This window comes from Vidua chalybeata, chromosome 7 (assembly GCF_026979565.1).
Source record: "Vidua chalybeata isolate OUT-0048 chromosome 7, bVidCha1 merged haplotype, whole genome shotgun sequence".
Lineage (NCBI taxonomy): Eukaryota > Metazoa > Chordata > Aves > Passeriformes > Viduidae > Vidua > Vidua chalybeata.
In genome coordinates this window covers 37,767,534-37,794,235 of record NC_071536.1, presented here as the reverse complement: position 1 = coordinate 37,794,235, position 26,702 = coordinate 37,767,534, and the positions used below count along the sequence as shown (strand labels likewise).

General features: G+C 48.6%; 1 protein-coding gene across 3 annotated transcripts; it reads left to right on the top strand.

Annotated features, from left to right (window-relative positions):
* Positions 1-407: 407 nt before the first annotated feature.
* Positions 408-16,671, top strand: ARL5A (ADP ribosylation factor like GTPase 5A). Of its 3 annotated transcripts, none has more exons than XR_008431810.1 (7): positions 408-571; positions 2,379-2,439; positions 4,762-4,909; positions 5,897-5,980; positions 7,722-7,873; positions 8,525-13,517; positions 13,668-16,671. XR_008431810.1 is itself a non-coding variant. In XM_053947449.1 (7 exons), the coding sequence occupies exons 4-7, from the start codon at positions 4,766-4,768 to the stop codon at positions 8,571-8,573; spliced, it is 429 nt and encodes a 142-aa protein (XP_053803424.1). In that variant the 5' UTR covers positions 525-571; positions 1,233-1,335; positions 2,379-2,439; positions 4,762-4,765; the 3' UTR covers positions 8,574-16,671. The 3 variants fall into 3 exon arrangements, 2 of the variants coding, with proteins under 2 accessions (XP_053803423.1, XP_053803424.1); XM_053947449.1 differs by adding an exon at positions 1,233-1,335 and having other exon boundaries at positions 525-571; positions 8,525-16,671; XM_053947448.1 differs by having other exon boundaries at positions 8,525-16,671.
* Positions 16,672-26,702: the final 10,031 nt, after the last annotated feature.

Here is a 26,702-nt window from a genome sequence, read left to right as displayed (position 1 = left end):
AAGGAGGCGATTATTTCGATGCGGCACGGGGGAGAAATCCCTGTCTGTGAGGGCGGCGAGGCCCCGGCAGGGTTGCCGCGATCAGCCGTGAAGCGGGAGGTGCCCGTGGCGGGGGCGAGGGCCGCGATGAGCTCCGGGCTCCGGGGCTCCCTCACAGCCGGAGCTCCGGGGCTCCCTCACAGCCGCAGCCCCGCGGCTCTCGCCCCGCTCCGCCGGGCGCGCTGAGGCGGTGCCGTGTAATGGCGGCCGCGGTGCCGCCCCCGCGCGTCAGCGCAGCGCGCCCGGCCCGGCCTGGCCCGGCCCGTCCGTGAGGCGGCCGCGGGCGCTGCTCCGCTCCCGCCGCCGCCGCCGCCGCCGCTGCAGCTCCCGAGCCCCGTCCCGAGCCCCGTCCCGGCCCCGCGGCGATGTCCCAGCGGCAGCGGCCCCGGCGCGGCCCCAGCCGGCAGTCGGGGCGCTGCGCCGGGCCCTGAGCGCCCGCGGCCCCGCAGAGCCGCGGCCGGCGAGGCCCGGAGCGCCCGGCCGAGGATGGGGATCCTCTTCACCAGGATATGGAGGCTCTTCAACCACCAGGGTGAGGCCCGGGGGCACCGGGGAGATCCGGGAGGGACCCACACCCGCTCCGGAGCGGCCGCACGGGCTTCTGGAAGTCGGGGCTTTACCTTTTTTTTTTTTTTTTTTTTTTTTTCCCTTACCTTTTTTTCAATTACTGGAGCGCTCATTCCCTGACAGCCGCCTGCTAAATTATTGACGTGTGCCAGAGGAGCGCGGCCGTGGCGGGTGGGTTCCTCTTGCTGTCGGCAGAGTGTGGGTTTAAGTGGTAGTCCTCGATAAGTGTCTCGTTCACGGAGTAAATGTTTTATTTATAGCTTCAGTTGTGGCTGCCCCTGGATCCCTGGAAGTGTCCCAGGCCAGGTTGGACACTGGGGCTTGGAGCAGCCTGGGACAGTGCGGGGTGTCCCTGCCATGGCAGAGGTGGCCTTGGATGATCCTTGATTTCTCTTCCAACCCAAACCATTCTGGGATTTTCAACACCAGTCTCCTTACAGCAAGGTGTTCATGAGAGTTGTAACTTTTAACTACAAAGCACCTCCTGATGGCCTTTCCATGTTTCTGAAGTCGTTGGAATTTGATTTTGTGTGAGCCTCAGTACTCTCACACCTGCTCGTTGAACGTCCCAGTTATGTCCCCGTTAACGCGTAGTGCGAATACAGCAAAATATTTTTGTCTTGTAGCATCCAGCCCCACCTCAGACCTTCTGTTCCAACTGATTTCCTAACATCCACTATGCTGGCAGCATCCCACCTGAAACAAAAGTTCCTAGTTATGTGGGGTCAGGTAAGCAGACACTTTTACAATATTGTGCAGTTATGCAAAGTTATTAAAGCTGGAATTTGTGTTGGAGGGCATAAAAGACAACTCTGCAAAACCACACAATATTGGTAAAATCAAGCCCCAGAAACCCCCACTTACCTGACCCCTGTCCCCTCCCTCTCCTGTGGGATAAATCAGTGTGAGTGTCTTTGGCTGGCAGGGATTGATCTCAGAGTCTGAAGTTTGGGCATGTTTTTAATGTTTTTTTGTTGCCCTTGATGGACACGGGGAAGGAGGGGAGAAACCCCCTTCTCACCAAGCTTTTACTTGACTGGTCTGCTTGGTTGTGCAAGTGAAAGTTGTGTAACAGAGCTGAGAGCTGGCTGTGCTCTCCCAAACTGGAAATCATCAGTTTGGCTGTGCTTGACACCACCACTGGTAGAGTTCCCTGCCACTTTTGTGATGCACAGGAGAGGAGGTGCTGAAGGGAAGCAAGAATTGATCAGGGCACTGGGCTCCAAAGTGTCAGAGGTGGGTTGTGGAGCACCTGGTGACTTGTCCAAGGCCACAAAGTGGGTGAATGTGTCCTGTGAAATGTTGGAGGGCACATCTGTTCCCCAGGAGGAAAGGGGAGCACAGGGATCACACCAGCCTGGTTGGGTTTTACCTGCTCTTTGCAAAGACATCAGGAGATTGCCCGGGTGAAGGGAAGGTGGAGTTGGGAGCTGAAAAGTTGAAAGTGGAGTTGAGAGGCGTTTTGGCTGGGGGGAATGGAGTTTGGTACAGGCTGCAAAACCCTGCAGAAGCTTGGGAGAGGATCCCAGCGTGACACTGGCAGCCAGAGATGGGAAACATCCTTCTGAGATCTCTCAGGAACAGTTCTGTGGAGGGCGAGAAGTCGCCAGTCCCTTCCCTGCCCACACAAACTTTCCAGGCTGGCCCACAAACACACCTGGCCACGGCACCTGGAGCTGGGCGCTGTTGGCTCAGGAAACCAGTGGCAAACGTGGCACTAACCTTGATGCAGACCCAGCAGCTGTGACTTACCAGTGCTGTTTTCATTGCAGAGCACAAAGTGATCATTGTGGGCCTGGACAATGCAGGGAAAACGACCATTCTGTACCAATTGTAAGTAGGACCTGCGGGGACGCTCGGGGCATTTCCAGGTGTGCTCCGTGGACTCGGAGCTTTCCAGGTGGCAGAGGGTGGCTGGAAGTTTGGGAAGGGCTCTGCTGGATGAATGGGGTTTTGTTCAGAGGGGTTTGGATCACATCACCTGCTGTTAGCACGCGCTCCCAGCCGCCCTTGGTGTCACGGCCTCGGCTCTCTGCCAGCCCCATAAAATATGATTGTAGTGAGTGCTGGCCACGGGACACTGTTGCAAAACTGATCCACGCCACAGATTTAAACAGCAGACAGGTCGTTCTGTGAGAGGCAAAGCACCTCTGCCTGCCCTGACTTGTGTCCCCAGTGCTGAGATCAGTTTGGTGTTTGGGATGGGATGAAGGAGGAAGGCTGGTACCAGCACAAACCCAGGACAGCACCTCCGTTCTCTGTTTAGTAGCCATATATATACACTTAAACAACTGTACATTCAACTTAATAACTTACCACATTAATTATATAACAACTCATTATATTCATTAACAATCCGAAAAAACTTATTGTAATCATTAACCATTAAGAACTCCACCTTTGAAAGTGAATTTATTTATAACATATTTATAACCTCCGTGCTGTCCTGCACCTTCTGCCTTCAACAGCAGCATTGATTTGTGTTTGCCTTGCATCAACCTTGCTCCTGGTTTACACGGAGCTCCAATGAGCTTCATATCTCAGTTCCCCAGCTGCAGTTTGATAGAGGATACCAATCTGTCCACGGGCTCAGAAGCTGCTGGCTGACACAAGCAGCTCAAGGTCTGTTTGTGCTGGGGACAGATTGGCCCTTTCCCACGTGCAGTGTGTGGCACTGAGGAGTGTTCCTGAGTCAGAAATAATTCCTGTTAAATAGTGTGGCCGTGCTGCTCCAAGCCCACATTTAAAATTGGCTTTCTGGAAGTGGTTGGGGTTTGTCACATTCCAGCCTGCTTTGCCTTTCCCAAAACATTCCTGGCTGCTGGTGCACCAGGTCTTCACCAGGGAGAGTGAGAGGTGAAGGTGATGGTGATTTATAGAGGGAGTGAGAGGTGTTAAAAAGCACAAACAGAATGAAGGGTATTTCTTAAGACTGGGAACTCCTGCAGCCGAGGGCCATCCTTGGTGGTTTTTAATCCACTTCCTCCACAAATGTCTCTTAGTTCTTCCCCTTATTTCTGCAGTTTCAGTGCTTTCTTTTCCCTCTCTGTCTGTCTCCTTTTTCTTTGTACCCGCTTTGACTGCAGAGGACTTTCCCAGCTCCCTTATTCTCCTGCCTTACTCCTCCTTGACCCTACCCCATCTTTGCAGATCCCATTTTGCCTCTTGCAGACACTTCCTTTTCTCCCATTCTCATGCTCAGCTCTCCTTGCACTGCCCCAGGGTAACTGGGATTGCTTTTCAGAACACTGCACCAGCCCTTTATCTCCTTGGCTCTCTGTATCCTCTTCAGGAAATACCCCAGCACCCTTACAAGTCTCAAATTGCTGTCACTGTAACTAAAAGCTCTGCTGGAACTTCAAAAAGGTTCATACAAAATGAAAAGCTATATCAAGATGATCAGAAGAAAAAATAATTAAGTTCTTTTGAACACAGATGGTTTGCCTTGGAGCTACTGTTAATTTTTTTTTTTGCCTGTTACAGTAGAGTTTAAACAGTCTGAACTTTTGGAGAATCCAGAGCACACATTTGGTTGCTTGATGTGAAACTGGTGTTCTTAGTGACAAAGTCACACTCGGTATCTCTAAACAATATATTTGAAATATTTAATGGCTGCATTTGTCTCCCAAAAGTTGTGCATTGGACTGTGCTGAGGGGAGAAGAGGAGGAAGTTAGGACATGAAGCATTGGGAAGAAAGTCTGGTTTTAGTGGCCTGCCCTGGAAGGAGAGCGGGATGGAGTGGGTGAAGTGCTTCTGGTGGAGCTGGAGGATGAGCTGTTGTTTTGCTGAAACTAGGAAATCTTGTGGCTTAACCACATTCTTGAAGCAAAAAACAACTGCTCTGTCCCATGTGAGCCAAAATGGGCCTGGAGGAAGAAGAGCTGAGTGCTCCCAAAAGCTTCTGAAGCAAAAACGCTCTCAGCTCTGTGGTTTAATTAATTATAACACATTTGTTCACAAGTGCTCAGCTCTGTAATTTGATTATTACATAGTTCACTGAGTCCTTTTTATTGCTGTTTTTATTTACATTTCTGCACCTTCCACCATCAAACCTTGCCTTGGCTGCCCAGGGACGTTTGCTGGGGTTCTCTCCCTGGGGTGCAGCTGCACGGGTGACTCTGGGTGACTGTCCCTGTTCCCTGTTCCCCGTGCAGCTCCATGAACGAGGTGGTTCACACCTCTCCCACCATCGGGAGCAACGTGGAGGAGATCGTGGTGAACAACACGCGCTTCCTGATGTGGGACATCGGGGGCCAGGAGTCCCTGCGCTCCTCCTGGAACACCTACTACACCAACACCGAGGTGACAGCCCCGGGGCACGGCTGGGGGGGGCCTGGGGCTGCCATCTGTCACCCTGCTCATCCTCTGGGGCTGGCTCTCACTCCTCTGGGAATCGCAGAACTCCCCTTGCTGTCCGCGCGGTCGCTCTCTCTGCAGCGGGTGCTCCGAAACCTGCCTGACAGCCCAAAAGTTTTCCTCCAAAGTGTTGGCAGCTCTGCCTCACAAGCTGCTGTCATCGCCAGCTTGAACACCCCCAGGGGTTTTCAGGACTCTTCAGAGGTGTAGTTCATACACACACACACATATATAGGTATATTTTATATATATGTATATAAATGCACATATAAATATATGTATGTAAATTTTATCAAGCACACAACTTCATAAAAATAATGCTTTAAATCAAGGTTTCCTATCTCTTACAAAATACAATCTAAATACAATTATTTATATCGTATAAATTACGTTTTGTGTGGTTAAATACAATTATCACAATTATTACCTTTGTTCTCCAGTTCATCCCTATGAGGTGCTGTGATTCCTTAAAGTTCTTTTCCAGCCTAAATGAAGCTGGGAATGTGTTCTTGGAGTTTGGAGCTTCAGGACTTTTTTAATCCTGTGCAAATATCTATTTGCATGTTACTTCTTGACCTAGACAAAGAAAAACGATGCACTTTGTTTTAAAGGCTGCAACAAATAATTTGAGGGATCTGTGTGGTGCCTCAGTTACACCAAGCAAAGAACAAAACCAGATCTGGGATTACAGAGAATTTTCTTGCTTTCAATATGAATTTTTCACTGAAAGATGGAGAACAGAAAGTGAAAAGTTGTGTCAGAGCTGCCTTTGTACCCAAAGCACAGCACAAGAGTGAATAACCCCAGGCCTGTGGGATTACTGGGGCTGGAGGGAGGTTTGGGAGCAGGGATGGTTGCTGGATCCAGCTGGATAATGGGCTGGGAGTGGGAACAGCAGGGCTTTCTCTGCCTAATATCTCTCCCTTTTTGCAGTTTGTGATAGTTGTGGTGGACAGCACAGACAGAGAGAGAATTTCTGTGACTAAAGAAGAGCTGTATAAAATGTTAGCACACGAGGTGAGTGCACCCTGCATCTTTAATATGTATTTTAATATTTATTTTAATTATCTGGCTGATACACGCCAAGGGAAGCAGATTTACACCCTGAACTGCCTCGTCCCTGCACTGTCTTCTGTGGAACTCCAGCAAAGCTCTTAATTAATACTGAATTACAGAAGTAGCCTGTCAGAGTGCTCCAGTGAAAAGCAGCTGGGACCTGTCAGGGACATCTGTGGGTTTTGTACTTCATGTTATATCTGAATTAGAGCCTATAAAACCCCGTGGTTTCCTGCAATAATTTAATAATTATTTTTGATATCTTCGTGGTTGCCTGAGGTTTTACAGCCTTTACAAATGTGTTTTAGAGCACCCAGCTCTGAAACTGAGGGAACTTCAGCCCGTGGCTGTAGCAGCCACTGCTCTGTGGCTATTTGGAATTCCAGAGTGGGAATTGCTGAGTTGCACAGACCCTCCTTAAACCTGAGCCCTGGGTCAGGTCTAGACCTGAGCTGGGCTGATGTAAAAGCCAGGCAGCATCTGTGGCATGACCTGAATGCAAACTGGATCAGGGTGTGTGAGCTGACTCTGAGCTTCCAAATTTAAGTGTCAGAATAAAAAAAATAATGCATAAAAATGATGGCATTATAGCCTAAAATATTCCATCTATATTTAACCTATAGCCACAGTTTGGGAGCCTGCAGGAAGAGCACAGCCTGCCTGTGGATTTCCTTGGAGGAAAAACAAGGGCTTTGCATAGGATCTTTCAAGTTTTAATTTTTTGTGGTTTTATTTTGTTTTGTTTTGTTTTGTTTTGTTTTGATTGGGGGTTTTTTGTGTTTGTTTTTTTTTTTTTTTTTTTTTTTAATTTTTGATGTTTAAATTAAATTGTTTTTTAAATAAAGTAAATTCTAACAGAGCAGGTCAGGCTGTGGGATGTTAAATGTGGCACGGGGGGTTTGGTGCTGCTGTCCAGGGTTGGGATTTCAGAGCTGGACTCCTCAGGCTGTTGCATCTTCTGTTTCCTGATCTCTAAAGGAAGATGAAGTTGTTAAGGAGCTGATTTTGCCGCAGGGAAGGTCTGGAATTCCAGGCAGAGTGGAGCCCATCTGGGAGCAGTGAATGTGCCCTTTGTGTCCCAGCAGGATGTTCCCAGGCTCCCTCTCCAGACCTGGCTGTGACGTTGGGAGAGAGCAGCAATGAAAGTCAAATATTGATTTAAAATCGCTTTTCTTTGCTCCTTAAAAATCTTTTCTTTCTCCAAGCCAATTCCATGGAGTTGCTGTTAAGGCAAAATTGAGTTGTCCAGCTCAGTTCCAGCTATTTTCTGTTGATTATTTGGGAATTAATTTGGCTGCTTTGCAAACAGGAGTGTGTGTGCCTGATAGGCAGCTCAGTGCTTGAGCTGGTTTGGCTTCCTGGGAACACCTTTTTGCTTTCCAAGGGAAAGATTTTCAATAATATACCCGTGCCTTCATGTAATTCCAAGCAATTTGAGGTAAAATAAGCTTATCCCTGGAGTCAGTGTTCCAAACTGTGAACGCTGCTCAGGTACAGGGGTACGCAGGGCTCTGAGCCTCGTGGAGCACAGCAAAACGTTGTCCTGAGATTTTCCCTCCTCATCCATGGCAAGAATTGGCTGCTTGGTGAGCTGGATCAGAGGATTTCCTGGGACTGGCTGGGGCTCTGGTTCCCTGCTTTGGTGTCCCCTCCTCTGCCTCCAAGGGCTGCTCTGTCATGACCTCCTCTCCTTTCTCCCCAGGACCTGAAGAAAGCAGGATTGCTGATCTTTGCTAACAAGCAGGATGTGAAGGAGTGCATGACAGTAGCTGAGATCTCCCAGTTCCTGAAGCTGACTTCAATTAAGGATCACCAGTGGCACATTCAGGCCTGCTGTGCTCTCACTGGAGAGGGGTAAGAGGGATTTGTGTCCACAGGAGGGGAATCTGGAATTACTCTGGGGGTTGTGTTGTGGTGTTTGGGTTTAACTCGCATTCCTCCCCTGTCCAGAATCCCAGAATCCCAGTATGGTTTGGGTTGGAAAGGACCTTAAAATCATCCCATCCCAGCCCTGCCATGGCAGGGACACCTTCCACTATCCCAGGCTGCTCCCAGCCCTGTCCAGCCTGGCCTTGGGCACTGCCAGGGATCCAGGGGCAGCCACAGCTGCTCTGGGGACCTCTGCCAGGGTCCTCACAGCTTCCAAATCTTGATACTTATAAGATTTTTGGGTTCAGAACACCAAATCTACATCAAATCCACGATGTCACCTCACAGAGATAAGACTTGACGTGATTTGGGCTTGATGAGGTGGGGGCAAACTGAAATCTGGTTTATTAAGAATAATCCTAATTAGAGAGAACTTCATGTCTTGAAGATCTGGGTTCTGAATTCTCTGGCCATAGATGATATCATAAGATCTAGGAAGTGCCATACAGGGAGTGAAGAGTTTCCAGAAATGATTCAGAGTTCTTGGGAAGAATTTAAATTGGTGCTGTGGAGTTACCTTTGGAGTTCTCCTGAGAAGTGCCTGCATTCCCTAAATGTTCCCTCTTGTGTTCCCAGGCTGTGCCAAGGACTGGAGTGGATGATGTCCCGGCTGAAGATCAGATGATTTTTAATGACCTCTTTGCACGGACATTGCTGCAGCAGAGCTGTCCCAGTGGCAGATTGGTGGGCTGGATGTATTTATACTGAACTGATGGCAACTGTATTTTCTACATAGCTGCACACACACACACACACACACACACACACACGGACAGGAACTGGGAGCAGGCACAGGAGCAAAGGAGCACTTGGGGCTCCAGGTTGGTTCGGGTTCCTCGGAGGACGTTCAAAGCTGTGACCAACCTTCTTTTCAAGCTGCCCCTCGGAACAGTCCGGCCTTGGGCGTGGGGAGGATGGAGCCAGAGGAAGGAGCTTTTAATTTAGAGTTTTATGATCCCATTGTAGCCCTCTCTAGTGGAAGTTGTTGGCTTCATTCTTGCAGTAAATCAGCGAGCGAATCTCTGGCGTAGGTATCGACTCTCCGGTGTTTCTGAGGCCGCCGATGTTACAAAAGCAAAACTCTTCTCCTGTATGTGTACTGTACATATTTGTGTATATTTATACCTCAATCCTAGGTTAATTGCAATCTGCTCAGACCAGTGCAAAGCTGAATCAGTATGGTGGCAGTAGTGCTAATCTGTGACACGGCCACGTCCCCGTGTCCGCACGGCTGTAACGTCAGTCACACCTTGGCTCTCCACAACCTGATCAACAAACTCTCTCTTCAGCCCATTGCTTGTTTCCCCACATGATTCTTGGATTAGGGAGGAGGCTGGAATGGATTGAGGCACGTGGATTCAGCTTCGAGTTCCAGGGTTGGCAAACAGAACAAATTTGCCAAAGAGTTTCAGATAAAATGGGTTTTCCTCTTTTATTGTGGTCGTCACTGGATTGGGTGATGCTGCAGGTCCTGTCCACTGCTTTTCTTCTCTGCTGTGCTGGTTGATTCAGGTCTGGCAGAAACACCTTTGGCTGTCAAAAAGGGAAAAGTATCTTTTTTCTTAACCAAAGAAGAGGCACAAAAGTAGGTTTGAAAGGGTCACTGGAATCATACAAGTCAGACTCTAATGAAGTGTTTTTCAGAGGAAAAACTCTCTTTGCTACATAAAATGTACAGATATTAAAATGTGCAGATGTATCAATACGCAGTGGAGGGGACTGGATGGGGACAAAGCAGGTGACACTACTTGAAAAGCTCCAGGTGACCCACACGAGTTCCAGGGCAGAACTTCTTGAAAGCAGAACTCCCTTGCACGGTCCCCAGGCAGTGTGAGAACACTAGGATCACCTTTCCCTGCTGCAGCTCCTGCTGGGATGGCTGTCCCAGGCAGAAGGGGGTCAGAATTCCCACTTCAGAGGATGCAGGCAGTTGGGAAGGCAGTGGCATGGTTGGAAATGTCAGGCTCTTCTGTGGGAGATGCATTGGGAGTTCAGCAAAATGAAACAAAACTGTGCTTAAAATGTTCTTCCCTTTCTCAGCCCCCGTGTCCGGTAAGGATGGAAAAGGCATTTTAAAGACATTCTAAAGCTTAGTTTGAACTTTTTAAGGTGCTTCTCTTTGGTTCTGGGATAATCTGGTCAGCTCCTGCCTTCCTGCCCACCTGGCTCCCTGGGAGCATGGGAATCCTGGGGAAAGGAGGGGAGGCAAATCTGTAAGTCTGTATTTAACAAAGGCAGGGAAAGAATTTAACTTTTTAATCTATTTTTGGTATCTCCAACGCTCCCTGGCTGGGGGATCTGCTGTCTTTGTTAAACATTAAGGTGTACATGCATATATCTCTAGTGCATGCACATAGATCTTGATATTTAACTGGTGTATTGCAAAATGTGTCAATGTTTGAAGAATTAACAATTTAATGCAAAGACTCTCTCAGTTTCTCTGACAGTATCTACAAGCAAAGAGCTCTGTGCACACTTGCATATGAAATGGAACTGTACATTTTCTAGTCTAAAAAAAGAAAAAGCAGACTTGCTTCTAAACCCAAGTGTTTGGTTTTTGAGTCTTATGTCTTCCCTGGGCTGAGTCCACGCAGGCTGGGTGAGCTGGGGGCTGGCTGCTAAGAAAAGGAGTTGTTGCTGTTGGTGGTGGAGCAGTGCTGGGATTTCTGCTGCTTGGTTGTGCATTTGCAGGAACTCTGTCAGGTGATGCAGGTGTGGTGGTTGCTGCAGGTGTGGGTTGTGTTGCAAGCAGGTGCTCTGTGTTTACACATCACTTAGGCTGGTTTTACTCTTTCCCTCCCCGTGCCACTTCCCTTGCTGCGGCCTCTGAGGTTCACCTTGACTTGGTTTCCCCAGTGACCACAGAGCCCAGCAGGGCCTGGGAGTGACTGCACAGCTCAGGACTGGCTCTCAGACAGGGTTTTCTGTGCCCCGAGGGGTTTAGAATGCAAACATTCAATTGTTTTCTCTGTGTTGGTCAGTGAACGACCCAGGGTTAACTGCAGACATCTCATGGGTCGCTGTCAGCTTTCTGTGTGTTTTCTGTTTTTCAGGGCAACTGTAGCCAGAATTCAGTGGTGGTTGATGTTTCCTGACACACTGTGGTGTTGTCCAGGGCTTTTGGGGTTTAAATGCTGATTTTCAGTTTGTGGGGATGGTGGGGTTTGTCAGCAGAGGTGACAATTCCAGACTCACCTGGAGTGGTTGCTGTGATCAATTCCAGACTCTGTGATCAATTCCAGACTCTTTGATCAATTCCAGCCTGTGTGATCAATTCCAGACTCACCTGGAGTGGTTGCTGTGATCAATTCCAGCCTGTGTGATCAATTCCAGACTCACCTGGAGTGGTTGCTGTGATCAATTCCAGACTCTGTGATCAATTCCAGACTCTCACCTGGAATATTTGCTGTGATGGTGCTTTGAAGTGCACGTGTGTGAACTCAGAAATGTTTTATATTTAGTCACTGAGAAGAGCAGCCAAACTTTTGATCTCTCGACCCCTTTGTGTTTTGTGCCAGTGCTCCTTGTTGACAGCTTTTTTCTTTTCCCTGCAGGGGAATTCCCATTTTTCTCCCAGCTCTGTCCATAGGAAATCCAGGGAGCTTTGCATCAGTGCTGCTCCCACTGGGGATTGCTGGGCAGGGGTTGCCTTGCCCTGGGTGTGACCTTGGTGTGTGATGCTGCTGTTTCACCCTCGGGGTTCTGCTGCTGCTTTGGCTTCACCTGAAGCTCAGGCTTTGCCTTTGTTCTCCATGAAATTCATTCTTAGGAAAAAGGAGGGGCCTTAAAAATGGTTATTGAAGTAATGCTGCAAAATGGCATTTTAGTAGCCAAAAAAAAAAAAATTAGTTTTCAATAATCTGATACTTCAAATGTTTCTTTTGGTTCAGAAGATCATCAGTTTGGTAAATCATCTCTGGAATATGCTGGTTCTGGCATCTGGGAATTACACAGGTCTTTAATTGTGAGGAGAGGTGGAAAATAAACTTGGGGAATGTGAACAGCTTCATTTTTTAATATCTTTTCTTTTTGGGAGGCTGAGCAGCTGCTCTGCTGAGCAATGTGTAGGTGTGTGATTGGTAAATGCACCTGACCAGCACCTTCCACATCTCTGCAGCTCAAGTGCCTAAATCTAATTCCATAATCAGCTTTATTTCCCATTCCCTTACAACAGAGATACATATCTAGAAAAGCCTCCCAGTGTGTGGAAATGAGTGGGTTTTTCCCTCCCCACACCCAAGTTTTAACAGGATTTGTGATAAATTTGTTACAGTTCTCCCATCCCTGCCATTCCAAGCACTTTTCCATTTATCAGGCATCACTGGTTTTGCTTTGGGACAGGAAATACTGAATTTGTCCTTGTGTCGGGGGGGTTGGCTGGAATTCCTGTCGAGGGACTGTTTAAATAACTCAATCCAGGAATCCTTGGCCTTGGGAAGCTCCTGGTGGCAGCGCTTCCTTCCTCGCTGGCTGGTGGAACACGAAGTTTGTCACTGTGGGATGAATTAGGTGTGAAAAGTCGTTTTCAGCTAATTGAGATGAATGCGCTGGGCAGCCCTGGGCAGGGCAGGGCTGATCCCGGCGCACCAAGTGGCGCTGAGGAAGGAAAATGTCTTTGCACTCGTGTGGTAATGCAGATGTGGCCTGGTTATAAATCCAGATGTGACTTGAATATATATTGTTGTGGTGAATACATTAAATGGCCAAAAATGATGAATTGTAAGGGGCTGCCACTGTAGCTTTTTATTTAATGTGTGAGAATCAGGAGCAGGAATTCTCTCCTTGCCTTAAGAGGGCCTTACCAGTGAATTTTTCTATTGTAGCTTTATCCACAGTGGAGTCACTTTACCACCCTGAGCCTGTTAAGCCAGGCTTTGGGTAAGGACAGAGCAGGGTGGGGTTTTTAAGCTTTTCCTATCTGTAAATGTACAAAACTCGGCTGAGACTGGAGGAAGCCAGAAAATGCTGCTTTACCTGGAAGGCTGGGAATCCTTCCTTGGACATCTTCAGCTCAGCGCTCTCCTTGTCTAACTGGGCAGGGGGCCAAGAAAAGCTGGATTCTGTGCAGAGGTTAAAAACTCAAACCAGCTCAGCCTGCGGGTAACGAGGTGTGACCGAGCAATGGGGACAGCCCCGGTGTCACTGTGTCCGTGCCGAGCGTCCCTGGATGTTTCAGCACCCTCGGTTTTTCTCTCCAACCCTCGGGCCCGGCTCTCCGGAGCTGCCTCGGTGCAAGGCTGGGCTTGGAGCAGCTTTTACCCAGCCGTGCTCGGGTAAAAGCCGGCTCCGGGCAGGCGTTGTGCCCCGGCCGGTGTTTGCAGAGGGGAGGAACATCGCGAGTGCCCCGCAGCGGGGCCGCCTTTCCTTTGATCGCTTCTCCTTTGTGCTTCTCCCCCTCCAGACTTTTGTCATCTTCCTGAAAGAAACGCAGCCAGGACGTGGCCAGCGCCGAGACTGCAGGAAAATTTCATTTCAGAATGTATAAAATGATGGCTTCAGATGAATCCCAAGCCTTGGGAGGGCTGGCAGCTCCCAGCTGGAGCACTCCTGTGCCTGCACTCACACATGGGTATTAAAGTCATTTAGCCAAAACCTTTTATAGAGCTATTTATTATAGTAAAGGAAAACCAGGATTCTATTAAGCAACCTTTTTTTCCCCCTGAAATTTGATCAGAGCATTCCTTGAATTGTTTCTCCTTTGCCACTTTCTGTCTTTCAGATTCTGGTTTTCATGCAGCTGAAGGGAACTCTCTCTTAATTCTTGTTGAAGTGGAGCAAATACAAATTTGGGCTGGGGAGCTCTGCACCATCATATTTATGCATTTATGGATGATGTCAATTGCTAATTCTTTAAAACCTACCAGTATTTATGATTTTAACTTGAAAACACTTGTAAAAATGTGCCTGTTTGCATTAAACTTCGTGTGTGGGAGTTGCAGTGAAAGTTTTCAAGGAAATAATGTGATTTCTGACCTGGTTTTTGGGGTTGTTTAGGTGTTTTTGGGGTGAAATGTGCTGTTCTGCCCAGCCTGTGATGGGGGGAATTTGTCTGGGGCAAGTTTGGTGATAAGTCTGTGCTGGTTGCTGTCAAGACTGGGAGTTAAAATGAGTGTGAAATGTTGTTTTCCCGTCAGAAATGCTGAATCCCAGGGATGTGCCCCTCTTCCACACCCACAAATCACACACAGCTACCTGTGAGCGCTGGGGGGCTGCAGGAAACTCCTTAAGAAGCAAAAGAGATGGAGCCAAAGTTGAGTTAGGGGATCAAATTCCCAGTTTTGTATTCGTGGGCTGGATGTGGCACTCAGTGCTCGGGGCTGGCTGCCAAGAGGGGGTCGGGCACAGGTTGGACTCGGTGACCTTGGAGGGTTTTTCCAGCCTTGGTGATCCCAGGGTTGTGCAAAGGGTGTTCCTGCCCAGCTCTGCAGCCCCACCAGCCTTGGTGGGCATTTGGGGCTCCTTGGGTCCCTCCAGCTGCATCCATGGGCTGATCCCATGGAACGACCTCCTTGGGTCCTTCCAGCTGCATCCATGGGGTGATCCCAGGGAACGACCTCCTTGGGTCCTTCCAGCTGCATCCATGGGGTGATCCCAGGGAACGACCTCCTTGGGTCCCTCCAGCTGCATCCATGGGCTGATCCCATGGAACGACCTCCTTGGGTCCCTCCAGCTGCATCCATGGGCTGATCCCATGGAACGACCTCCTTGGGTCCCTCCAGCTGCATCCATGGGCTGATCCCATGGAACGACCTCCTTGGGTCCCTCCAGCTGCATCCATGGGGTGATCCCATGGAATGATCTCCTTAGGTCCTTCCAGCTGCATCCAGGGGGTGATCCCATGGAATGATCTCCTTGGGTCCTTCCAGCTGCATCCATGGGGTGATCCCATGGAACGACCTCCTTGGGTCCTTCCAGCTGCATCCATGGGGTGATCCCAGGGAACGACCTCCTTGGGTCCCTCCAGCTGCATCCATGGGCTGATCCCATGGAACGACCTCCTTGGGTCCCTCCAGCTGCATCCATGGGCTGATCCCATGGAACGACCTCCTTGGGTCCCTCCAGCTGCATCCATGGGGTGATCCCATGGAATGATCTCCTTAGGTCCTTCCAGCTGCATCCAGGGGGTGATCCCATGGAACGACCTCCTTGGGTCCCTCCAGCTGCATCCATGGGGTGATCCCATGGAACGACCTCCTTGGGGTCCCTCCAGCTGCATCCATGGGCTGATCCCATGGAACGACCTCCTTGGGTCCTTCCAGCTGCATCCATGGGCTGATCCCATGGAACGACCTCCTTGGGTCCTTCCAGCTGCATCCATGGGGTGATCCCATGGAACGACCTCCTTGGGTCCCTCCAGCTGCATCCATGGGGTGATCCCATGGAATGATCTCCTTAGGTCCTTCCAGCTGCATCCATGGGGTGATCCCATGGAACGACCTCCTTGGGTCCCTCCAGCTGCATCCATGGGGTGATCCCATGGAATGATCTCCTTAGGTCCTTCCAGCTGCATCCAGGGGGTGATCCCATGGAATGATCTCCTTGGGTCCCTCCAGCTGCATCCATGGGGTGATCCCATGGAACGACCTCCTTGGGTCCTTCCAGCTGCATCCATGGGCTGATCCCATGGAATCACGTCCTTGGGTCCTGCCAGCTGCATCCATGGGCTGATCCCATGGAATCACGTCCTTGGGTCCTGCCAGCTGCATCCATGGGCTGATCCCATGGAATCACGTCCTTGGGTCCTTCCAGCTGCATCCATGGGCTGATCCCATGGAATGACCTCCCTGTAAATAACGCACAGAGCTGGAGTTCTCAGAGTTCTGAGGAATAAGGAATTGCAGCAAACCCCCGTGTTGGGATGGTGCAGGAGGTGCCAAAATGCCTTTGCACATTCCTTATCCTTCCATCTCTGCTTTTAGCTGTGCTGGCTGGAGTTGTTTCCTTTGGGACACGCTTTTCCCAGCTGGGTGGGCTCTGGCTGCAGTTCCTCCCTGCCTGCCCAGGGAGGCTGTGGCTGCCCTGGATCCCTGGAAATGTCCCAGGCCAGGCTGGACACTGGGGCTTGGAGCAGCCTGGGGCAGTGGGAGGTGTCCCTGCCATGGCAGGGAGCTGGAATTAAATGATCTTTAAGGTCCCCTCCAACCCAAACCAGTCTGGGATTCCGTGGCTCTCCTGGGACATTTTTGTGGCGGGTGAAGGAATGCTGGGCTGCCTCAAAGCCAGGTCTTTTCCTGCCTGTCCCTCTTAACTCCATTATTCCGTGATTTTGATAGAACTTCTGAAAACTGACTTCAGTTTTCCTTGGAATCCAGTTAAATATTAGGTGATTAAAAGAGAAGCCACCGTTCTCACACTTTATTTTTGTCTGGTTTAGCCCAACTGTGCATTCCTTAGGCCTTTGTGCCTGGTGTGTGGAACTGTGAATAGGCTTTTGGACAGAAAATGTTCCTTTTTGGCTCTTTTTTTTGAGTGTATAAAAGTTAAGATTGCTGAGTTCTCCTTCAGTGTTATTTTTTAAAAATAATACATTTTAATTTAATAATTAATACTTTCTTGATGCTATTACCACTGTTTAAATTACAGGTTGTGTCGCTCTTCTCCTGTTGCACAGTCTGTATTGAGTTATTCTGAATGTTTTTATTATAATATGGGGATGAAATACATGTAAAACTACAGAACAGTCAACAATATTGACAATAAATACAGTTAATTCTTGTCATTAATTTTTCAGTTCTGACAGTTTTTACCTTCATTCTTCAGAACTGGAAGGGTTTTTTTTCTGTTTCAAATATATATACATGTGTGTATATATTTGTAAGCAACTCACATATAAAGAGGTCATGCAAAAAGGTCATGCAAATTTCTGTGGGAACAATGAAAATTGCCTAAATTTTTGTACAGAAAGAAAGATTTAGTGTAAGTGTTGAAGGAGGGAGGGCTTTGTGCTGCAGGATCCTCACAGATGTTGAGTCATTTTTGTGGGTTTGGCTTTGGAACCTGGGTTAAAGGGTGGAAATCAGAGCTGTGCAAGCAGCAAATAAACCAAACTGTCTGCGTGGAGCTGGCCAGGGAATTTCTTGGAGATCCACCGTGCCTGGGATGCCAAAGGTGCTGCAGTGAGCAGGTTTAGGTGATGAATGGAGGAAAGTCCTGAATCTTCCTTGATGTGCAAATCTTCCTGAGAAATCCCAATGTCTGGATTGTCCTACAGGGATGGGCACTCCCTGGGCAGCCATGCCAGGCTGGAAATTTTCCCTAATATCCAATTTAAGCCTCCCCTGGCACAGGCTGGAGCTGTTCCCTGCCATCCCTTGTTCCCTGGGAGCAGGTCCTGAGCCCCAGCTGGCTGCACCCTCCTTTCAGGTAAGTCGTAGATAAAAACAGGGTCTCCCCTGAGCTCCCTTTTCTCCAGGATAAAATCCTGGAGTGCTGACAGAGCTCAGCAGTGGGGACTGCTCCTGGGAGGACAGGGACAGGGAGGAACAGCCCCTCTTTGCCATCCTGTGGGCAAGGGCAGCCTGAATCCAGGCACAACAATTTTCCCACCACGTGTTGAGACCATTCATTTCTAAGAGAACGCTGGGATAATGCACAAACTGTGCACATTGGTAAGTTGGGTCTCTTTTAACTGAGATAAGGTGAGAAAATCCCATTCTTGCAGGGTTTTCCTGCTAGGAGCAGCAGCACCAGTGAAGGAATGGCAGGGTGGCTGGAGCAGGGAGAGGGGGAAGGGGTTGAAGGATATCTGGGCTTCAGCTCCTTGGGAGATTTAAAACGAAACCTTATTTCTGCTTCTCTGGAAGCAAGAGCCCCCTCAGGATTTTGACCACTGGGTTTTTCCTCCCCTTTTCCTCCTCACAGCCCTGGGGAAGAGGCAGCCCAGCTCTGAGGCCGGGTCATTTTGCCAGAAGGTGTCTCTGCCTGGCAGTGACACGGAGCCTGTGCCGTGGCCGGGATTTAGGGAGGCAAAGGGAACGAAACCATCGTGGTTGTGTTTCCTGGTGGTGGGCACAGCTTTGCTGAGGGCACTGTGGTCCCTTGCCGTGCCCTGGCAGATGGCAGCGTGGATATTCCCAGCACACAGCACAGTGGAACCCACTTCATCCCAAACAGGCGATGGCAGGACCAGAGCTGCTCCAGGAAGGTTCTCATGGTCTCCACTTCTCTGCCATCCACCTGCATCCAAAGCTGGAATTACTGTCTGTTTCTGAGCACAGAGAGTGGCTGGGGACTCAGTGTTCCCATGCCAGCACTTCCCAGAGATGCTGGGAAGGATTCCTGTGGCTGTCCCGTGCAGGGCCAGGAGCTGGATTGGATAACCCCTGTGAGTCCCTTCCAAAGCAGGATTTGCAGCTCTGTGAATCTGAGATTTCTTGCTCCAGCTGTTCCCTTCCAGGGAGGCCAGATGGGGGCAGGATCCTCCTTTTTATAGCAAATACTTCAAATGAAGAGTTTTATTTTGCTTTATCCAAGGGAATGAAATTCTTTAGGCCGGTGCAGCCACCAAAAGAAATCCCCTGCCCCCCTCCTTCCCTGCAGTGCCACAATCACTTGGGTGGTGCTTGGGGAAATCATTGACACAGAACTGCTGTTACACAAGGCAAACAAGGGAAAACTCTCTATGTGGAGCAAGGAATCACAGAATCACTGGGGTTGGAAAAAACCTCCAAGCTCATCGAGTCCAACCATCCCCAGCACTGTGCCCCATGTCCCCACGTGCCACAACCAAATCCCTCCAGGGATTTGGGCTTCAAATCCCTCCAGGGATGGGGCCTCCATCACTGCCTGGTCTAGACAGGAATTCCCAGGAAGGAATTTTCCCCAGTACCCAGCCTGGCCCTCCCCAGGCCATTTCCTCATCTTGCTCCTCCCCTGCTGTGGGGTTATCCCTGTCCACCTCTCCCGTGCTGCTCAACCTCAGCCACCTCTGAGCCCGAATAAAGGTGATTTATTTAACGATCTGCTTCACAGACCAGTCAACCCCTCAAGTTGGTTTTTATCTCTTAGGATGAGCTTTTATCACAGACAGTCACAGCAATTTCGTGCTGTTTCACTGGGCTCCTGCCGTGCCTGGGACAATCTAGCTTTAGTCTTGCCTTAGTCTATCCTGTTTCTGCTTTTTAAAAAAAATCCTCCTTCAGTAAACTTGACATTTCTGTGTTTTCTGGTATTTCTCCATGGTGAAGGGATGGGTTGTTTTTACACAGATCGTTTTGCTGGCTATCAACAGTAAGAAAATTGTAGGAACAACTCCATTCAAACCTGAAAATTATTTACTTGATTTGCAGTGTCACAACCAAAAAAATTCAGTACACAAAAACATTTGTTCCATGTGTGTTGCTCAGAAATCTGCGGATTAACAACACTTCTGCAAGAGTTAGATTGGGTTTTTAATCTTCATTGTGCTTTTCAGCAAAGCTATTCTTGCCAGGGAATCTCCAGCACTGACAAGGCTCAACGTGGTGTAACCTGTGCTAGATGAACACTGGATTTTCAGGCTGGGAAGGGAATTATTGCATTAAACCATCCCACCCTTCAGCAGCCCTGATGAGCAAACAGCGAGGATGTGCTGGAGATCTGTCCCAAGACATTCCCACATGGAAGGTGAGTTGGCTTCTGCCCTGGGAACCAGCGTGTCCTCACTCCTGGCATCCTTGGGGTGATGGATTTGCTGAAGGCTCTGGTGCTTGGGCCACCTCTGCCACAGCCAGGGAACTGTGCAGCTGCCTCTGTCCCTCCACTGCCATTATCTCACTTTATAAAAAGCCCCATGAAGTCATCAGGAGTCCAGCGTCCCGTGGAATGGCTTTCAAAGAGCTGAAAGTCTGCCAGACTCCTGGAAATGAAAACTATTTAATGAATAAAGGTTTCTTCCCCCTTGCCCTCTCACTGCAGGGAAAAAGCACATTAAGAAGCCTGGATCACTTTGGACAGATGAGGGAGAGCACAGCACTGAGTGTGGCACTGGGGGAGGCTGTGCACAGAGGTGGTGGCACTGGGGAGGGGCTGGGGGCACCTCCAGCCTTTCTGCTGGGAGGATGAGGGCAGGAGCACAGCTTTCCTTAGCAAAGGTCTGGAGCTCACCTCGGGACCATGGAATCACAGAATGGCTCACAGGGACCTAAAGATACCCAGTTTCAACATCCACAGGCAGGGACACCTTCCACCATCCCAGGCTGCTCCAACCTGGCCTTGAACACTTCCAGGGATCCCACAGCTTCTCTGGACACCTCTGCCAGGGCCTGTCCTCCCTCCCAGCCAGGAATTCCCAATTCCCAATCTCCCAGCCATCCCTGCCCTCTGGCAGTGGGAGCCATTCCCTGGCTCCTGTCCCTCCATCCCTTGTCCCCAGTCCCTCTCCAGCTCTCCCTGGAGCCCCTTCAGGCCCTGCAAGGGGCTCTGAGCTCTGCCTGGAGCCTTCCCTTCTCCAGGGGAACATTCCCAGGGCTCTGAGCTCTGCCTGGAGCCTTCCCTTCTCCAGGGGAACATTCCCAGGGCTCTGAGCTCTGCCTGGAGCCTTCCCTTCTCCAGGGGAACATTCCCAGGGCTCTGAGCTCTGCCTGGAGCCTTCCCTTCTCCAGGGGAACATTCCCAGGGCTCTGAGCTCTGCCTGGAGCCTTCCCTTCTCCAGAGGAACATTCCCAGCTCTCCCAGCCTGGCTCCAGCTGTCCTAGTGGGAGTTTTTCAGGTGAGGCCCCTGCTCATGTCACTGCTGGGACGTCAGTGGGGTCAGTCCAGTTTGCAGCAGTTTCTGCTGGCTCAGGAGCTCCTGCAGGTTCCCCCACTGAGGAGAGGTCCCCGAGGAGAGCATGGCCCAGTGCCAAGTGAGTGGGGGGAGGTAATTTGTGGTGTTATCATTCCTCATTGTGATTAAATGTCCTTTATTGGTGCAGTAACGAAGATGTATGTTCTGGTTTTGTTGTCTGGAGCCGTTGCAGAGCAGTGGGAGCCCAGCAGATTCCTTGTGGCTGCTCAGTGCTGTTAATAATAGTGCAGAGAAGAATTACTCCTGGTGGCTGTTGTGCTGGTGACCTCAGTGCTGTGTTAGTGACCTTTCACAGAGCATTCTGCCCCTGGGAACTGCTGCTGCAGAGTATTCCTGGCCACGGCCAGCGAGCAGTCTTAATATTTTATGGACTACTGCAGGTTGTATTTCAGGGTATGAGATACCACCCCGGCAATTCCAGTCAGGAATGTGAAGCACGTTGCCTTTTCCCCCCTTGTTTTACAGTCAGAGGTGTTTGAACCTTTCATATAAATATATTCCTATTAAATCAGCAGAGTGAGAGAGAATATTTTAAAAGTAAGTCTCAGACACGGGCTGCAGTTTGCTGGAGGCTGTGCCATTGGACAGGTGAGCTCTGGTTCAGCATCCTGCAGAGTGAGGAGACTCAAGGTGCATGGATTGTCTGTCAGTGGGAAGATTTGGTTATTCTGGGATTTCTTGAGTAGATTCATTGAGCTTTGATCTAAGTCTTGACCTTCTCTAGCAGCAGCTCTTGCGATCTTTGGACAGTTCATGGCTGTGACAGTTCATGGTCGCAGCCCATGAACTGCATGTTTGATTTTCCATAGGCTGTGGGAACTGCTCTGCAGTGTAGGGGGGTCAGAGGAGCTTGGAGGGAGAGGGATCCAGAGGCAGGGAGGGTCCTGAGGCCATTTCACTGGAAGCTCCACAAATGAGCCCTGCACTAATTGGAAAACCCTTGGATTGGGGAAGAGGGTTAGTAACACTTTTCCTTCTTTTGCCCAAGGAGAAAAGAAGGTGAAAAGCACTCAATTTTACCTCAGAAAGTCACAATTTTACCTCAATCACACATTCGTATTCAGAGTTTGCTCCCTCTTGGAATGAAAGCATGTCCCGGGTGAAAAAAGGCATGGAGGCCAAGGGAGTAAATACTGGATTTCTTCCCTCTGTTCTCACACACGAACATCTGTCAGCAGCATCAGGGTTGAACTGGAAAAGCAGCAGAGGTGGTTGCAGAATGAAGGTGATGCTCTGCTCTCAGTTTCAAAGGGAGTGCTCAGCCCTGTCCCTCCATCCAGAGGATTTACAGCAGGGAATGCTCTGTGTTAATCCACCCCTTTGTTGGTGATGTGGAAAGTTGGCAGGGCTGCAGAACCCCACGTGAAACCTTCCTGCTTTGGTAGAAATGTGAAGACACATGAAATTATCTGAGTGTGCTCTGGGATAGAAATGAACCTGGCCTGGGTTATGGCTTCTTCATAAATTGCTTCCACTTGGTTCTGTGAGAAACAACAACTCTGCTCTAAATTCACTGCAAGGAGTTCAGTGAGGAGCCGGGGGAAGGAGGCAGGACAGGGAAACCAGTAGGTTTGAAATTTGAGAAAACTGGAATATGTCCTCATGGCAGCAGCACTCGGGTTGGGACACGACTGTGTCGTGTGCGGGCACCTGAGGGGGAGCACCAAGGAGGAATTTCTTCCAAGAAGGAATACTCCAAGAAGGAATTGTACTTCCTCAGCGATGACCCACCCTGGGGAGGGGAAAGCACCATCAGTGCAGCAAACCAGGCTGCTCCCAGGCACATCCAACCTGGCCTTGGCACTCCCATGGATGGCACAGCCCTGAACAGATCAATCTGCTTACACAGTAACATCTCTCACTGTAGTTGCTGTAATGATTTGCAAAATGGAGCTAATAATGAAAAAGTTTGTCTTTAAAAGATAAAAGAGCTGTGTTATTTTATTGAAGGGTAGAGAGGCAGAGGCTTGTCCAAAGGGACAAGTGTGGGAGGCAGGGTAAGAGCTGAAATTCTGGCTGCCAATCAGGGCTTTTCACTGGCATTTACAGCTGATATTTGTACCTCTGTTCTAAAAATATAAAAGTTTATTTGCCTTAGAAACAGCAGGAAGAAGAAAAGATTCGAGAAGAACCTCACCTTCCTTTCCTAGTTTATAGTAACTGATATTAACATTCCAAAACCTGAATATGTTGAGTTGGGTGCTGAATCTCAGCTCCCCTCACCACCTCTCCTTAGGAAATCTGACCAATACAATCAGAGCTGGCTTTGAATTCTTGAGGACTTTTGCCACTGCTGTATCTTCTTTCTGATGAGCACCCGTGTCTAAGACCCTGTGGCTGTCTTGGGAACATTAGCAGGGGAGATAAATTAGGCTGTTTGACATCACCTTGTGGATAAATATTTTCTTTTAGGATTCTCAAAGGCCCTAAGTAAAGAACAGGGGAGGCTGTGACAGATGCTGTCATGTGAGGAGAACTCTCCTTGTGCCAATGGCCCCAGTGAATATCTTGTGTCGATGTACAGGATCTTTTACACTCTGATTTTATATCCTCAGCCTTGGGGGCTTTAAATATTAACCTAATTTTTAAGTTTCTACAACCAGCTGGAGGGGCATTTGTTCATGTGATTTCTCTTTGCTTTATCAAATCTTATAATGAAAAAAGTAAACCAATATTAGGCACCCTGTTCTTCTTCTTTTAAGTTTGGGTTTGTTTGTATTTTTTCCCCACTTTGAACTGTCTTTTGATTCAGTCTTTGAAATATTCTGGTGGGACACTTTCAATACTGAAAAGTTTGGGCCTATACCCAAACAATTTGATTTCAGGCCACATTCCTTCTCTGTCCAGGAACGTTGGGAAGCATGAAATGGATTCTGGTTCCGTATCAAGTCATATCAATATTCCTTTATTCCTCCTCTTCCAGCAAAGTCTTTTTGAGTCCCAGCAGCCCAGTGAGTGGTTGCTTTCCACACCACACAGCCACCACCTCGTGCTGCTGCTCACCCCACATCAGCCCGCCAGCATCAAAAAATAAACCTGAAGATAAGACACTGGAGGAGGTCTGCTCACAGCACCTTGACCCCAAGAATATTATCTGGTATGATCAATACTTTCTATTAATACTTAGAGAAACAGGATGAGCAGCTCTGAAGTGAAAGTGGAATTCTTTTAGAGCTTGTATCCTTTTCTAAAAACCTTTTTGTTTGTAAGGCAAGAGCCAATCCCTGACAAGGCCTGTGCTCCCAGCCTGGTTTCATCCAGAAGGAAAAAGATTGGCCAGCTGTAAAAATGGAGGGGTCAGAGAAATAGATGGATATTTAATTTGGAAACAATCCTTTGCATTGTCTGACCAAACCCTTAATTTCTTCTTTTTTTTTTTTTTTTTTTTTTTTTTTTTTGTAAAAATGCTCTCCACACTATTTCCACACATTAAACCAAAAGGTGCTGGGGCAGAGGAGCCTTGCTGTGGGGAATGGTGAAAGGAACGAGAAGGAACTCACTGGTGGTAGGTTAAAAATAAACACGGTGGCACAAATATGTATTTAAATGTCCTTTTCCAATGATACAAAGCTTGTTAAATCCAGGGATGTCAGGAGGTTAAATATAGCACCTGGATGTCAGGACATTTATCCATCATGCCCTGAGTGGCTCCTGTAGGATAAGCAGGACTGACTGAACTCAATATTTAAATATGTTAAGTACAAGAAAATATTTTTTGCTTTCAATCTTTGTGATTGAAATGCAAGACAACCTCTTTTTCTGCCTGAGTAGTTTTGCAGTGTTCTGGCTTTAGCTCAGAACTGCTGAGCACGTGCTCATTTGTGTGTCGTGGATAAATCTGGCCTGGTGTGCTGACCTGGGGCAGAGCTGCCAGGCTCCACCTCGGGCACAGTTAATGCTTTTGAAATATCTGTCCTCCAGAAAGTCAAGTTCGTATTTTCACAGAAAGTCAAAAGATGGACTTGATGATCTTGGAGATCTTTTCCAGCCTTAATGATTCTATGGTTTTGGGAATATTCCATCAGAATGTTCCATCAGAAATCAGAGTTAGACATAAGTTTTCACAGCAAAGCAATTTAAAAGAAAAAAGGAATATCAACCATTGGTATTCCCTTTACCTCATACGTGTTAGTTTGGAGTCCCCATCCCTGGAGGTGTCCAAGGAATTCCTGGAGGTGGCACTCAGAACTCTGGACTGGTGACAAGGTGGGCACTGAGCACAGCTGGGACTCCATGGGCTGAGAGGGCTTTTCCAGCCTCAACAATCCTGGGATTCTCCTTGCCCACACAGTGGCCATAGTTTTCTCAGAGCTGTTCCTTGAGTTTTGGAGCTGAAGGAGCGAAGCAGCAAAATGCAGGAATTGAAATATTTTCTCAAGTGACCCAAGAGCACCCTCCTCCCCTCTTTGTACTCTGATGGCAGAACAAAAATCTTATCTTCAGTTCAACTTTTCATTTCACCAGTAATCCTTTTGTTCTCAGCCTCCTTCTGTAAATTCCATGGGTTACTCCATGCTTTTTTTCCAGCCCTGAGCTGTGCTGCTGAAGATCTGCCACACTAAAGACAGCTGCATTTCAGGGGCAGAAAAAGTGGTGCTGGCACCCTGCGTGTAATTTCAGCCTTTTTTAGTGTCTTTCTAAACAAGACGCCAACCAGCAGTGTTAAAATCTGAAGGTGATGTTCCAGTAACACAGGGCTTGCAGAGTACCACTGAGGGAGAAACTCTTTGCAGGAACTTCCAGGATTGAGCTGGAATGACAATAATGAATTACATGTTCAATGAGGAAAGCTGGCCCTTCACTCCATTAAGGTTTGGTATTGATAATGAAGATGTCGCGTTTGGCATCCAATCTATTGAGAAGCAGCTCTTGGGAGGAAAAGGAGCACGTGAGTTATTTCTGGAGTGCACACATGGAGGATCAGGAGCAGAGAGCAGCAGGTTACATTGAGGTTGCTCTCCAGAGACTCAAACAACACGCTCTGCTAATTTCTAGACAATGTCAAAAGAGGTTAAGAACGTTAAATAAACAGAAATCAGATTAAAAGGGGAAGGACTGCCTAGTAAAGCAAAATGGAGAGTAATTGAAAATGGCTCGGCCAAAGGAGACAGGGAGGGGGCTGCAGCTCTGGCAGAGTCTAAAATACTTGGCAGAAGTGAATGAGATATGATATTTCATCTGGATATAAATATGAACTTCTGGAAAGAGTTAAGGAAAAAGATGTCTCTCAAGGGTTCCTGAAAATCATTTATTGAATTATGTGATCTAGCACATGGAAGGGGATCATTGTTGGTACTGGCTTTTGAATGCACCTCGTTGCAGAACCAAAGTCAAGTCTATTTGTCAGTCGAGTGATCCCCTAAGAAGTCACGTCTGTTATCATCACCCTGGTTCTGCTCCATACATCACGGCATTCCTGACCTTCCAAAATACCAGGGTTGCTCCCCTGTCACTTAATCTGTTTATCAACTCTTCCTGGACTTCCTTCACCAGGGATGTTGGCTCTTTGTTGGGTTCCTTCCCTGCAAACAGTCGCTTTTCACATGTTCCTGTGTCTGCGTGATCAGCTACGAAACATTTCATAAGTGATAAAAACATTGACACACGATTTGCATCAAGGTGAAAAAGCACTTCAGGTGTCCTTAGGGGGTGAAATTAAAGACATATTTATACTAAAATTTAGTTTGCAGTGTGGACTCCTCAAGTTCAGGGATTCTTGAATTTGGATGGTGTTTATTCAGGCACGTCATAGGAACGAAATTGCCTCCATCAACTGAAATTCAATGTTGTTACCAACTCTGATAATTGTTCTCTCCAGTGGAGCACTCCCTTGGGTTTGCCTGGGGCTCCATCTCACCGAGCCCTGGTGAGCTCCAGCCAAGCTCTGGTGTGTTTTGGGTTTCCCAAGGAGCACGGAGGTGCCCAGCTCCCTTTCCCTGATGCTGCTGAGAACAGGTGCCCTCCCTCGGGGTCACCGAGTATATTTAG

Bases quoted from the DNA above. Each gene is read 5' to 3' on its own strand.
- ARL5A (XM_053947448.1), top strand. From the start codon at position 526: ATGGGGATCCTCTTCACCAGGATATGGAGGCTCTTCAACCACCAGG. The intron at 5,981-7,721 runs GTGAGTGCACCC...CTTTCTCCCCAG, and splicing joins ATAAAATGTTAGCACACGAG to GACCTGAAGAAAGCAGGATT. The intron at 7,874-8,524 runs GTAAGAGGGATT...TTGTGTTCCCAG, and splicing joins TGTGCTCTCACTGGAGAGGG to GCTGTGCCAAGGACTGGAGT.